The sequence below is a fragment of the Symphalangus syndactylus genome, chromosome 2, assembly GCF_028878055.3.
Source record: "Symphalangus syndactylus isolate Jambi chromosome 2, NHGRI_mSymSyn1-v2.1_pri, whole genome shotgun sequence".
In the NCBI taxonomy this organism is placed as follows: Eukaryota; Metazoa; Chordata; class Mammalia; order Primates; family Hylobatidae; genus Symphalangus; species Symphalangus syndactylus.
The window spans coordinates 112,107,137-112,120,100 of NC_072424.2; the positions used below are offsets into that span (position 1 = coordinate 112,107,137).

At 40.0% G+C, this 12,964-nt stretch overlaps 1 protein-coding gene across 1 annotated transcript in view; it reads right to left on the reverse strand.

Annotated features, from left to right (window-relative positions):
* The window catches only part of SGK1 (serum/glucocorticoid regulated kinase 1), a 151,107-nt gene extending 148,616 nt beyond the window's left edge, over positions 1-2,491 (reverse strand). The window contains exon 1 of the mRNA XM_055264593.2: positions 1,766-2,491. Coding sequence (XP_055120568.1) covers positions 1,766-1,834 — 69 coding nt within the window. The 5' untranslated portion in view covers positions 1,835-2,491. The remainder of the gene's footprint in view (positions 1-1,765) is intronic.
* Between the last annotated feature and the right edge of the window lie 10,473 nt (positions 2,492-12,964).

A 12,964-nucleotide genomic window follows, 5' to 3' on the forward strand; every position in this document is an offset into this window, starting at 1 on the left:
AAGAACATCTGACTGAGGAGTTTTAGAATATCCCCAATACCATGAAATAAATACAGTAATTAAAAGGCAGTAGAGTTTAAGTACTGGATAATGGGCTATGGCATTTTTAAAATTAGCAAAACATTTGTTTATTATTGAAAATTAGGGCTGGGCCTGGTGGTGGACATCTGTAATCCCAGCGATTTGGGAGGCTGAGGCAGGAGAACCACTTGAGCCCAAAAGGTCAAGACCACCCTGGGCAATATAGCAAGACCCCATCTCTAAAAAAAAAAAAAAGAAAGAAAATTAATTTTCATAAAGGGCCCTTCCCTTGGAAAGAAATATTTTGGCTACAGGGAAAAACTAAGAAGCCGTGTGGAGCTCTGTGAAGTTGTACTGACTTGCTTTCATTCAGCTTGCAGCTCACTAGTGAGATTTCACATGGTACTCCCACTCCAAGAGCAGGGGCCAGGACAGGTTGGTTTCATTTTGGTTTTAATGCATATGCTTTGGCCCACAGATTTTGAGAAAGATTTTGCTTTACTGATGAGAACTCAGTCAAGGGTGCTTGTGAGCCTTTGCTGGCCCTCTAGCTGGGCCTGACATGTTGCCTGCATTTCTAGTCTTGCCTTCCCAGCTTGCCCATTTGGTGCAGGGAGATAGTCCAGCCCACCCTGAAATTCACTGTGTTCTGCGGATGAGTTAACTGAAGGGCTGTGTTTCAGGAGTGGCACAGAAAGGACCTGAATGAAGAGAAGGAGGAATGAATGGAGAGAACCATTTCGGTGGAATTGCCCTAGGGTATTAAATAGGATGGGGCAACTGGGGACTGGAGGATGTTTCTTCTCTTACATTGCTTAGGAAACACTGTCCTTAAGAGTGTCAGTCGTCATTCCTTTAACAATCATTCATTTCTTACCTTCCACTTGTGTATAAATTTGCAGATTTACACAGACCACCAGTGTAGCCATCCCAGTGAACTGAGTTTATTGTGAAATATACATGCAAAAAATCCTTTTTTCTCACCTACAACCAATGCAACATTATTCATACTTTGAGTTGAAGAATCAGGAGTTTAAGAAATAAATGCATACAGCAACATAACCCTGAATTATCACTCAAATACAGACCTCCCACTGCTGTCTCCCCCCCCCCCAAAAAAAAGCAGTTATTCCAAGCAAAAGCAAAAATTGAGGCAACTTAAAATAGACAATTTTAAATGCTGGATTCCATCATTTCTGTAAAAGGTCATTCTAGTCCTTTGCTATTTATACCACAGATAGAGACATAGCAAATTATTGGCTGAATGGATTTGGGAAGCCAGAAGCTGCTGCTTCTGACGAATGAAGATGATAATGCATCACTTGAGACTGAGTGGATGAAAGGTGTAGAAAAGTTGAACCCTTCAAAGATAAGAGAGAGGAAGCCGCTAAATTAGCCCCTGACTAAATTACTAGCCATAATTGTACTCAAGCCAATTCTCTTTGCGACTGCCTTGTAATCTTTGTTGTGGCTTGAGAGAGAAAAATCCCCATTCCCAGCTCAAACCCGTTTAAGGCATCTCAGCCCAACCCCCTCCTCCCAATGCAACTCTTCACAGCCTCCTGCCCCTCCTCCAACAAATTCGAATCAAGTCAGGTATAGTTCTCAGCTTTACCACTGCTATCAGAAGCACAGCTTACATTAAGGGTTTAGCAACAAAACCTCAGGCTTACTTCAGGCAAACATTCAAAAGCATTTAAGAGAATCACAGAAAACAAAAGAAATAAGCAAAACCTGTCCTTACCCGCTTCTTAAAAAATTGGAAGGCTGAGCATTTCTTGACTGGGAATCCATTCATGTCTTTGTTTACCATTTTCCACCGTGGGGAATTCACAGTTATAGATCCAGGTTAGCACTCGCCTGGTTAGTGCATATCTGTTTCCCCGGTTTACCTCCTGGAGACAGTTAATCAAGACTGAGCGGGATGGAGAATCTAGCGGGGCTCAGTTCTTCACTCGCGCATTCTGCAGCACCAGCTACTGCAGCAACCTCTTCCCACTTTCAGTTGCCACCGACAGCGGCTTTTCTCCTTCCATCATTGCTCCGAAACATATGCATCACCGATGCAGGACCCTGGGGGCCGGACGGTGGGATACGGCCAATCTCCGGGTAGATGCTGTGGCTCTTACCGAGCGGGAGAAGGGTACGCCTCCCCGCCCCCAGCTACCTGGCTGCTCTTCGGCGGCCGGCGCGGGGAGCGAGTCGCTCTTCTCCAGGTGATGCGCTCCTGGAGGCGGCTTGAGAGAGGAGAGTTGTTTTTGATTGTGCAAGTTCCAGTGGGAGCTGTAGTTAAGCAGCTGAGAGAAGGAGTAAGAAAGAGCAGAAGCCAGAGGGAGGGAGGGAGAACCGCGCCAGAAAGGCAGAGGGAGAGAGAAGGCGAGGCTGGAAGAAACAACGATTCATGAATATCTGAGCAGCGGATGGAGAGAAGGCACAGCCGGTTCAGGACGCACTGAAGAGCAGTTTACTCCCCTTGGGAGGGCTACTTTAAATAGCTTCTTTTCTTTCTTTTTTTTTTCTGTTAGGACCATTTAAATCAGAGTTTTATATAAATTGCACACCGTTTTTATTTATGCTCAATGACATTCTTTTGAATCCTGTTTCTGAATAAAAGCCTCTCAACGGAAATGCAATCACATTTAATCTCGACCTGTCCAAACGTGGAAGAAAATGAAATAAAGTGCAAGCGTAGGTATAACAATGGAAGATCTCTCACTATGTAGAAGCTCTTCTAGCCTACCCTCCCCTACTTGTCATTATATAGTGGGCAATGGTGACGGTAATTGTGTCTTTTTCACTAAAAAAGCTTATTAAAAAAAGAACACAACATATACAAACTATTTTATTACACACACACACACACACACACACACACACACACACACGGGTTATTACCAAAAAGTATTACTGAATCCATTTAATGATGAGGAAGGTTTGATAAATAAAAGAGTAAAGCATTCTTCCTATTAGGTGAAAAATTTCCCAAAAAATCCTTACTCATGTTATCCTTTGCACACCAAGCTCCTTTTAAAAAAGCCATTTAATTGTATGTGGCTTATTTTTCCATTTTTATTCTTTAATGTTGATATTTTATGGGAATGATTTTAAAGATTAGTTTATAGCTAAAGCAAGAAAGCAAAGAAAATAAACTTGGCATCTGACCTGTCAGAAAGCCACCAACATCGGCATGTGGCTTTCTGCCATCACCTGACCTCACTGTGCCTTTCGGACACTGCCTCATCCATAAAATGGAGGCAGCCACTCATTCATTCATTCACTCATTCATTTATTTAGTCATTCATTATTTGCTATTTCATTCCATTAATAAATCTAACTCTGACAAGTGTCCTCAGGATGTGGAGCCTTTTCATAATCATCACAAGGGAATATAATTGATAAATAAATGAAAGGCACAACGCTAATTTGAAACTGATTATGACCTCATTATATATAACACACCTAACATTGTTAAAGTATTTACACGGAAGTCTCTGGTAAGAAGAGAAACATCAGGTTAAACTGGGAAAGAAATGCATGGGTTTGACTGAATTGGACTATAAGTCTCTACAGTTGGGCCAGAGTTTTTGGGAATAAACATGAAATCCTGTTTGCTAAATGCCTTGAGGTTTCCAAAAAGAAAATGCAATACAACTAAATGATGGCATGATAACCAAGGGAAAACAAACTATTCATTTTGGAGAGATATGTTAAGTTGTCCAATATGCAAGTATATGTTATGTAATCTACAACATTGATAAGTTTTTGTGGTTCTTCTAAAGAGTTCATTTAAAATTATGGTAGTTCAAAGGGAATTATTTTGAGACGATGGAAGTGTTCTCTATCATGATGATGGTGGTGGTTACGTAACTATGCATTTGTCAGAACTCATCAAACTTTATATGGGAAAAGGGAAACTTCTGCTGCACGTAAATTATACCTCAATGGACCTCATTTTAAAAAGTGGTGGTCATTCAAGTTCTTTCTTGTTCCTCCCATTGCCACTCCCCCAGAAGTGTTTTAACAGACATTTATTGAATTTGGGTAATATACAGGAGGGGACCTTTAAGCACTCTGCTAAGAAGGAGGTGCTGGGGCTTTGCTTAATCCCACACTGGCCTAGCATGCATACTGGTTGATATCATTTGGCTGTGTCCTCACCCAAATCTCATCTTGAATTGTAGTTCCCACAGTGAGTGATTTCTCACGAGATCTGATGGTTTTATAAGAGGCTTTTCTCCCTTTTGCTCAGCACTTCCCCTTCCTGATGCCGTGTGAAGAAGAACGTGCTTGCTTCCCCTTCTGCTCTGATTGTAAGTTTCCTGAGGCCTCCCCAGCCATGCTGAACTGTGAGTCAATTAAACCTCTTTCCTGTATAAATTACCCATCTCAGTATGTCGTTATTAGCAGTATGAGAATGGACTAATACCCTGGTTTCATGTAGGATGTATGTTCATTTGGGGTGCAGGCAAATAGCTAATAGAGATTATGAGGGAGGAGGTGAAGACAAGCTAAATGCTATCTCTTCCCCTCACTCCATGCCACCTCTTGAAGATGCTGCCACTGTCACTTGGTCTATGCTAGATCCTATGGAAGGTCCAGTGCAGGTAAGTGTCACTGGTTTTTGTCACCAAGGAACTCACAGCCTAGTAGAGAAATATACAGTGTGGTAAGAATAATATATACAGTAGTCCTCCCTTATCTGAGGTTTTACTTTCCACAGTTTCAGTTACCTAAGGTCAACCATGGTCTGAAAATTACTGAGTACAATACAATACGATATTTTTAGAGACAGAGAGAGAGAGACCACAGTCACATCATTTTTATTATCGTACATTGTTAAAATTTTTCTATTATTGTTGTTAATTTCTTACTGTGCTTGATTTATAAATTAAACTTTATTATAGGTATGTATGTACAGGAAAAAACATAATGTATATGGAGTTTGGTACTATCTAAAGTTTCAGGCATCCACAGGGGGTCTTGGAATGTACCCCCATGGATAAGAGGGTACTATTCTGTGTGTGTGTGTGTGTGTGTGTGTGGTGTGTGTATGCATCAACCCTGCCTTAATTTGGAGGGGGAAAGGGTGGGTCTTGGATGGGTAAGAAAGGTCCAGGAAATTTACCTAAAGGGATGATGTTAGTGCATGGCCTTAAAGAATGAGTAGGTCAGCCAGATGAAGGAAGAGAAGTATAGGGCAGGGATTCTGGCTATATCCGACAGCCAATTATTTTGGACTATCTTTTGGTTGGTGCAATAATAGAGAAAGGCATTAACTGCACTGTGTTGGTTACTCAGGGAAAGAAGGCATCTTTCATCTCACTTTGACCTCTATTTTCACAAATAAAGCTGCTCTCAGGTAAGCCCAGAGTGACTACTATTTACCAAATGTTTCCTTTGACAGGTCCATTGTTGATACTTATAAAGGAGCACAGGCTCCTGCTTATAATAAAAAAAAATAACTCTAGACTCGTGCAACATCCTGTTTATAAATCAAACTTAATTTAATTAATTAACTTACTTCTTGTTCCCATAAAACATGCTTATTTATTTTTGTAGCACCAGCACACAGTGGAGTGCCTGGGCCATGCTAGCACTCAACAAATGGTTTTCAAATGAATTAAATAAAAAAGTAAGTAGAGCTGACATCAGTGACCCTGGCACCAGACCATTTGCAGGAATCATTAAATACCTTTAAGATTCTTCAGTCATTAAGCTCTCTCCCATGACAGCCAATATGCTGAGCTCCAGTGAGAGCAAACGACCTCACTCCTCACCATTTCCTCTTTAAGCCTCAATGACATTGTAGCCCTGGGACGACACTTCTTTTTGATGGAAAATCCCAATGTTAAAAAGAATCCCTTGGGCCAGGCACAGTGGCTCCCTCCTGCCTATAATGCTAACACTTTGGGAGGCGGAGGCAGGAGGATAACTTGAGCCCAAGAGTTTGAAACCAGCCTGGCAACATAGCAAGGCCCCATTTCTACAAAAAGAAAAAAAAAATTAGGTGGTGTGGTGATGCATGCCTGTGGTCCAGCTGTTCAGGAGGCTGAGGTGGAAGGATTGCTTGACCCTGGGAAGTTGAGGCTGCAGTGAGCCGTGGTTGCTCCACTGCACTTTAGCCTGGGCAACAGAGCAAGACTGTCTCAAAATAAATAAATAAATAAACAAACAAACAAATAAAAAGAATCCCTTGAACCTCTATTTGATTTTTTTTGTGGTATACCTACTTTTCCTCCCAACAATATTGTTTAGGCTGTCATACAAAGAATAAAGTAAAGTAGCTAGGTAGGACTAATTACCAATATGTACCTGGGGTGGAGAGACTGCTGTATTGATTTGGAACGTCTTCTACCTCACTTCCATTCCCTAATTGTGCAACCTTCAACAAGTTCCCTCAACGCACTAAGCCTCAGTTTCTTCATCTGTAAAATAATAATAATAAAATGATTCTTCACCTACCTCCTAAAGGAATTGTCAGTACCAAATTATATTTGAAAGGGTTTTGCAAAATAATAAATAACTCTACATTTTTTTGTTTCACTAAAGCAAGAGGCACATGCCACTGTAATACTTTTTAGAAAGTCTATCTTCCCACAGATTAAAGTGTTTTTGTGTGATACATTTAGTAGTTGAGTGGAATGTTATTTTTTTCTATAGCACCCCAGAATACACAAAAGATAACAAACAATAAAGTATCTGTTTAGTGACAAATGTCCCTAAGGAGAAAGGGATAAAAATACATCACCTCATGAGAAATGTTTTACATTCCTTTTTGGCCTGAGTGACTTGATCATATGCTTAAAACTCCAGCCACAGTGGTAGTGATGTATTTAATGAAGAATTAGGAAACCCTGCTGGGGATTATGGGTTTGTTTTTTGTACATGCAAAAGACCCTTTTTTATTTTATTTTATTTGCTTTTTTGAGAAAGGGTCTCTCTCTGTCACCCAGGCTGGAGTGCAGTGGTGTGATCACGACTCACTGCAGCCTCAACCTCCTGGGCTCAAGCAATCCTTCCACCTCTGCCTCCTGAGTAGCTGGGACTACAGGTGTGTGTCACCATGCCCAGCTAATTTTTGTAGTTTTTGTAGAGATGGGGTTTCACCATGTTGCCCAGGCTGGTCTCAAACTCCTGAGCTCAAGCGATCTGCCCACCTTGGCCCCCTAAAGTTCCGGCATTATAGGTGTGAGCCACCAAGCCTGGCCAAAGTCCCTTTTTAAAAAAATTTGAAATTTTTTGGTTTTACCAAGTTAGATCTCTTTTCACTTAATGTATGCATATATCAGAGGAAATGTTACATTATGAAAACCCTAAAACGGTTCATTATATAGTTTTCTTTGACAGAAATAATTATATAAAAACAAAAATAATCAAAAGGCGAGATATGGTGGCTCATGCCTATAATCCCAGCACTTTGGGAGGCTGAGGTGGGAAGATTGCTTGAGATCAGGAGTTTCAAGACCAGCCTAGGCAACATAGCGAGACCCTATCTCTACAAAATTTTTAAAAATTAGCAAGACATAATGATGCGTACCTGCCTTGCTAGCTACTTAGGCAGCTAAAGCAGGAGGATCAGTTGAGCCCCAGGAGTTCAAGGATGCAGTGAGCTGTGATTGTGTCACTGAACTGAACTCCACCCTGGAGACTCCATCTGTTAAAAAAAAAAAAAAAAAAATCAATACCAGAATTGATTCATGGAATTTTGCAAAAAGGTTCAAGAAGCAGAGGATTATGTTCCTTTTTGTCTATAAGAGACTAAATAAGACTTAAAGTGTTCCATACTTGTGGTTTGTTTCCATTTTCACTATGTTAGCAAAAACAGGGCAATTTATAGTTATACAGTTTTCTTACAGAGTCAGCATTTATCAACTATTTTATTATCTTAATTGGCAAAAAGGTCAGGCAATATTTCCAGTGTTAATTGATTTGACACTTTATTGAATATGAGGTATGTTCTGGTCATTACACTTACAAGAAAAAGAACAAACCAATGAAACGAACTGCATTTGTCTTGGCAAATTTCATCTAATGATACTATTTAATCCATGTGTAAGGCATTCCATTTTTTCCAGAAATATGGTTTTAGCCAGATCATCTAAAACTGGATTTTATTTATCTCTCTTACCTGAAACATTTTTGATGTAATTAGAAAATTTAGTTCCTCAGTTCAAGAGAAACTGTAGCAGCTGATTAAAAATGCATGCCACCTCCCTATATCTCTGTTACTTGCTTTTTACCTGGGCCCGCTCACCCACGCAGGCACCCACACACACTCTCTCTCTTTTTTCCCTCCTTGGCTCTATATGGTAAAATGGTGTCAAAGATGTTTATGCCATAACCTTTTCTGACACAAAGCTATAAAGAAATCCTCTCTTTCTTATGGCAATGTGACAACATGTAGCCCAAGGGGACAAATCAATTTGTTAGTAATTGCTCATTTGAATATTAGTGATAATTCATTCAACATCAACAACGAATTTTACAGCTTTCCCAGATTTCACATCTGCACAGTTATTTCTATTCCCTTGCTTAAATCATACAAAGGATTTAGAACCTGCAAGGATTGTTTATTTTAAAGAAAATCTATTCCTTTGAACTTCCTTTTGATCTGACCTTCCTTATTATAGTGATCTCTTGTCTCGTCAGTCAGGGAATTTTCAGTGTTGCAGCAAGACTTTGTCATTGTGTGAATCTCACTGCTAGAGACCTAGAAAACATACGGACATGCATTCTCATGCAGAAACACACACATATAGGTACACATGCAGTTTGAATAGAGTAGGTCAGAAGAACATTCTGCTAAGGTCATTATCATCTATGAATTGGACTGCCTTGTGAACGACCTTGAGAAATGAAGTAGAAACTACAGATGGAGTGGATTTTATAGCCTTTTTGTAAGATGCATTTTTGGGGGTGTTATTAGTTACTCCTCTCTTTTTTCTTTCAACATTCAACCTTTGAGATTAGGTTCAAATGATCTCTTAACTGATAGGGCAGAAGGTTATATTTTTAACTCGACTTGTCCAAAAGGTGTTCGTCAATTACTTCTCTATGTACAGCACAAATGAACCATGACGTGGGCGGGCTGTTCCTGTCATCCGTCTCACCAGGCTATGTACATGATGGAATAGGCTATTGTGATTGGTATTGATTGAAAGAAGCTAGGGAGAAATTAGTAGCTGGAATCCTGTTTTCTCCACTCTACAGCCATGGTCTTTGGCTATCTCTCCATGTGCACCATGAAACAAAGAGCTGAGTCAATTTCTCTGATAATTCAAATCAGCTGAGGCTTGCAGAGAAGGGAGCATGAGCTGGGCAGATATGTCCAGTAGCAGCAGCCACCCCAGCAAAGAGACAAAGAACCCACCCAGGAGCCTCACATGCTGTTATTCTAGAAAATGCTGCGCCTTAAGGTGAATTGGTTCCTGAACATGATTGGCTTCAATTTGAAACTCTCTCAAAGTCTACCTGAGGTTTATCTGTTTTGTAAAATAAGCTTATTTAAATTGAGCACAATTTCATCTCATCTGGCCCACTTTGTTTTCAAGGGAGATTAGATACCCTAAATATAGTATGAACTCAAAATTATTAGAGTGGCAATAAAGAGCATTAGAACTAATGGGGTCTCTCCCCTCAAGTCAATATTGTTTAGTATAAATGGATTTGAATCCTACCTCTCCTGCTTGCTAGCTATGTGATCCCGAGCAAGCTAAAATGAACAAAATCACAAAATACTTCTTAATAGTTTGTTGTGAAAATTAAAGGGAATTTCAAAGGGATTTAATATACACACATATGTGAACATATATCTATGTCTATTCACATATTTATATGTGACAGTTTTAAAACATGGCTGTAAATTCTTCAATTCTGCTCCCATTGACAGAAGTTTGTGTCTTCTCCCCTTGAATCTGTGTGGGTTTATCCACTTCAACTAATCCAGTACAGTGGAAGTGATGCTGTGTGACTTCTGAGGCTAGGTTACAAAATGCCGTGTTGTTTGTGCCTTATTCACTAAAACATTCTCACTTAGAGTCTTGAGTTACTATGTAAGAAGTTTGGCTATCCAGAAACCACCATGATGTGAGGAAGCCCAAGTCACATGAAGAGGTCAGGAGTAGGCATTTGGTTGATGGGTTGGCAGTCTCTGCTGAATCCAACTTTTGAGACATGCCAGCCCAGGCACCAGATATATGAGTAGAAAACCTTCCAATGATTCTAGCCTTGAAATATTTGAGTCATCCCAACTGTTTGAGATTTTTCACCTGGAGTTCCAGACTTTGTGAAGTAGAAATAGATTCTGTGAGCCTAATAACATGGTGTTGTTTTATGTTACCAAGTTTGAGGCTGGGCATGGTGGCTCACGCCTGTAATCCCAGCACTTTGGGAGGCCGAGGCATGTGGATCACCTGAGGTCAGGAGTTCAAGACCAGCCTGGAGAACATGGTGAAACCCTATCTCTACTAAAAATACAAAAATTAGCAGGGCGTGGTGGCAGGCACCAGTAATCACAGCTACTTGGGAGACTGAGGCAGGAGAATCGCTTGAACCTGGGAGGTGGAGGTTGCAGTGAGCCAAGATTGGGCCACTGCACTCCAGCCTGGGTGACAGAGAGAGATTCCGTCTCAAAAAGAAAAAAAAAAAGTTTAAGGTAGTTCATTACGCAGATTATATCTATCCTATCCTATCTATCTATCTATCTATCATCTATCTATCTATCTATCTATCTACCTATCCACTCATCTATATCTCCCCCATGCCCCATTCCTCATTCCTGGGAACATGGTTTATGCTCAACGCATGAGAGTAGGAGGACGCCAAAAGACATACTGGGTTAGTAAATGGCTAATAGTTTAGATTGAAAGCATTCAAATTGAAATAAATAATTGGCGAAGAAGCTGAGAGGTGCTGCTCTCTTGTAGGCAATATAATAATTGAGTTTTGTATCTTATTATTGTCTTAGTAAGCTTGTGCTACCATAACAAAATACTATAGCCTGGAGGGTTTAAAGAGCAGAAATTTATTTTCTTACAGTTTTTGGAGACTGAAGTCCAATTTCAAGGTGTCAACATGGCTGGCTTCTGGTAAGGGCTTTCTTCCTGGCTTGTATATGGCTGTCTTCTCACTGTGTCCTCACATGGCAGGGAGGGAGAGAGAGTGTTTCTTCTTATAAGGGCACTAATCCTAGCCTAAAGACCCCACCTTCAGGACCTCATCTAAGCCTAATTCTCAAAGTCCTCATTTCTAAGTACCACCACATTTCGGGGTTAGGGCTTTAACATATGAATTTTAGGGGACATAATTCAGTCCATAGCAGTCATTTTATCATGTGGAACTATTTCTGGTACTAAGGCAGTCTTAATTTCCACGTCAAAAGTGAATATTGTTATATTGCTTTTTCAGTAAGTAATAATTGGGAAAAGTTTTCAAAATCTCTGTCAACCCATGGGACATAGGGTTGATATAAATACTATACAAAAAAACTCCTATAAATGTATAAGAAAAAGACAGCTAGCTTAATAGAAAATATGCTTAGGATATAAAAAGTAAATCAGTAAAGGCATAATGCAGAATAACAAAAATGTATGCAAATAAATGTATACAGAGATACTAAAATTTCTGGTGTTTAGGAAAATGCAATTTAAAATGGTGAGATACCATTTTTCACTTATTGGACTGGAAAATATTAAATAGTTATGCATTCAAAACATGCAAAACTCTGCAGTATTTCTGCATATAGTTGGAGGTAGTAGAAATATTTTTGAAAATAATCAAGCAATATTATATAAAATTACAATGTGCCTATCCACTGACCTGGTAATTTTACTTTCAAGAATAAACTGAAAATATAAACACCAGTATGCATGACTCTATAGAAATACTAGGAATAATATAGTATAGGAATACTTACTATAGCATTGGTTGGAACAGCAAGAATTTGGGAAAATAAGGTCAAGGTTTAACACATTGTATAACTATACTAAAGAATATCTTGCAGCTATTAAAAAGTATGAATTTAAACATTTTCATAATATGTTGTCAACTTAAAAACATATCCTAATGTTTTCTAAAGAAAAAACATTTTATGGCCGGGCACAGTGGCTCACGCCTATGATCCTAGCACTCTGGGAGGCTGAGGTGGGTGGATCACTTGAGCCCAGGGGTTTCAGAGTAGCCTGGGCCACATGGTGAAACCCCATCTTTACACCAAATGCAAAAATTAGCTAGTCATGGTAGAGTGCGCTTGTGGTGCCAGCTATTCAGGAGGCTGAGGTGGGAGGCTCACTTGAGCCCGGGAGACCAAGGTTGCAGTGAGCTGTAATTGCACCACTGCACTCCAGCCTGGGCAACACAGCCAGACCCTGTCTCAAAAAAACAAAACAAAAACCAAACTAAACCAAACAAACAAAAAACACCCCCACCCCCCAAAAAAAACCCACAACATTTTATTTTGTATGAGCATAGAGAAAGAAATGGAAGGTTATATATCACCAAATATAAAACTGGTTACTTCAGGAGGAGGTAGATGGGGAAGTCTATTTCTTTTCTTCTTTCTTTTCTTTCTCTCTCTCTCTCTGTGTGTCTCTATCTCTATCTCTATCTCTATCTCTATCTCTCTTTCTCCCTTTTTTTAGACAGCACCTCACTCTGTTTCCCAGGCTGGAGTGCAGTGGTGCAATTATGGCTCACTCCAGCCTCAACCTCCTGGGCTCAAAAGATCCTCCCACCTCAACCTCCTGAGTAGCTGGGACTACAGACACTATGTTGGGTTGATTAAAAAAACACAAATTTTTGTAGAGACAGAATCTTCCTATGTTGCCTAGGCTGGTCTCAAAGTCTTGGGTGCAAGTGATCCTCCCACCTCAGCCTCCCAAAGTACTGGGGTTACAGACGCGAGCCACCATGTCCAGCCTCATTCTTTTTCTAAGTTTCTATGATG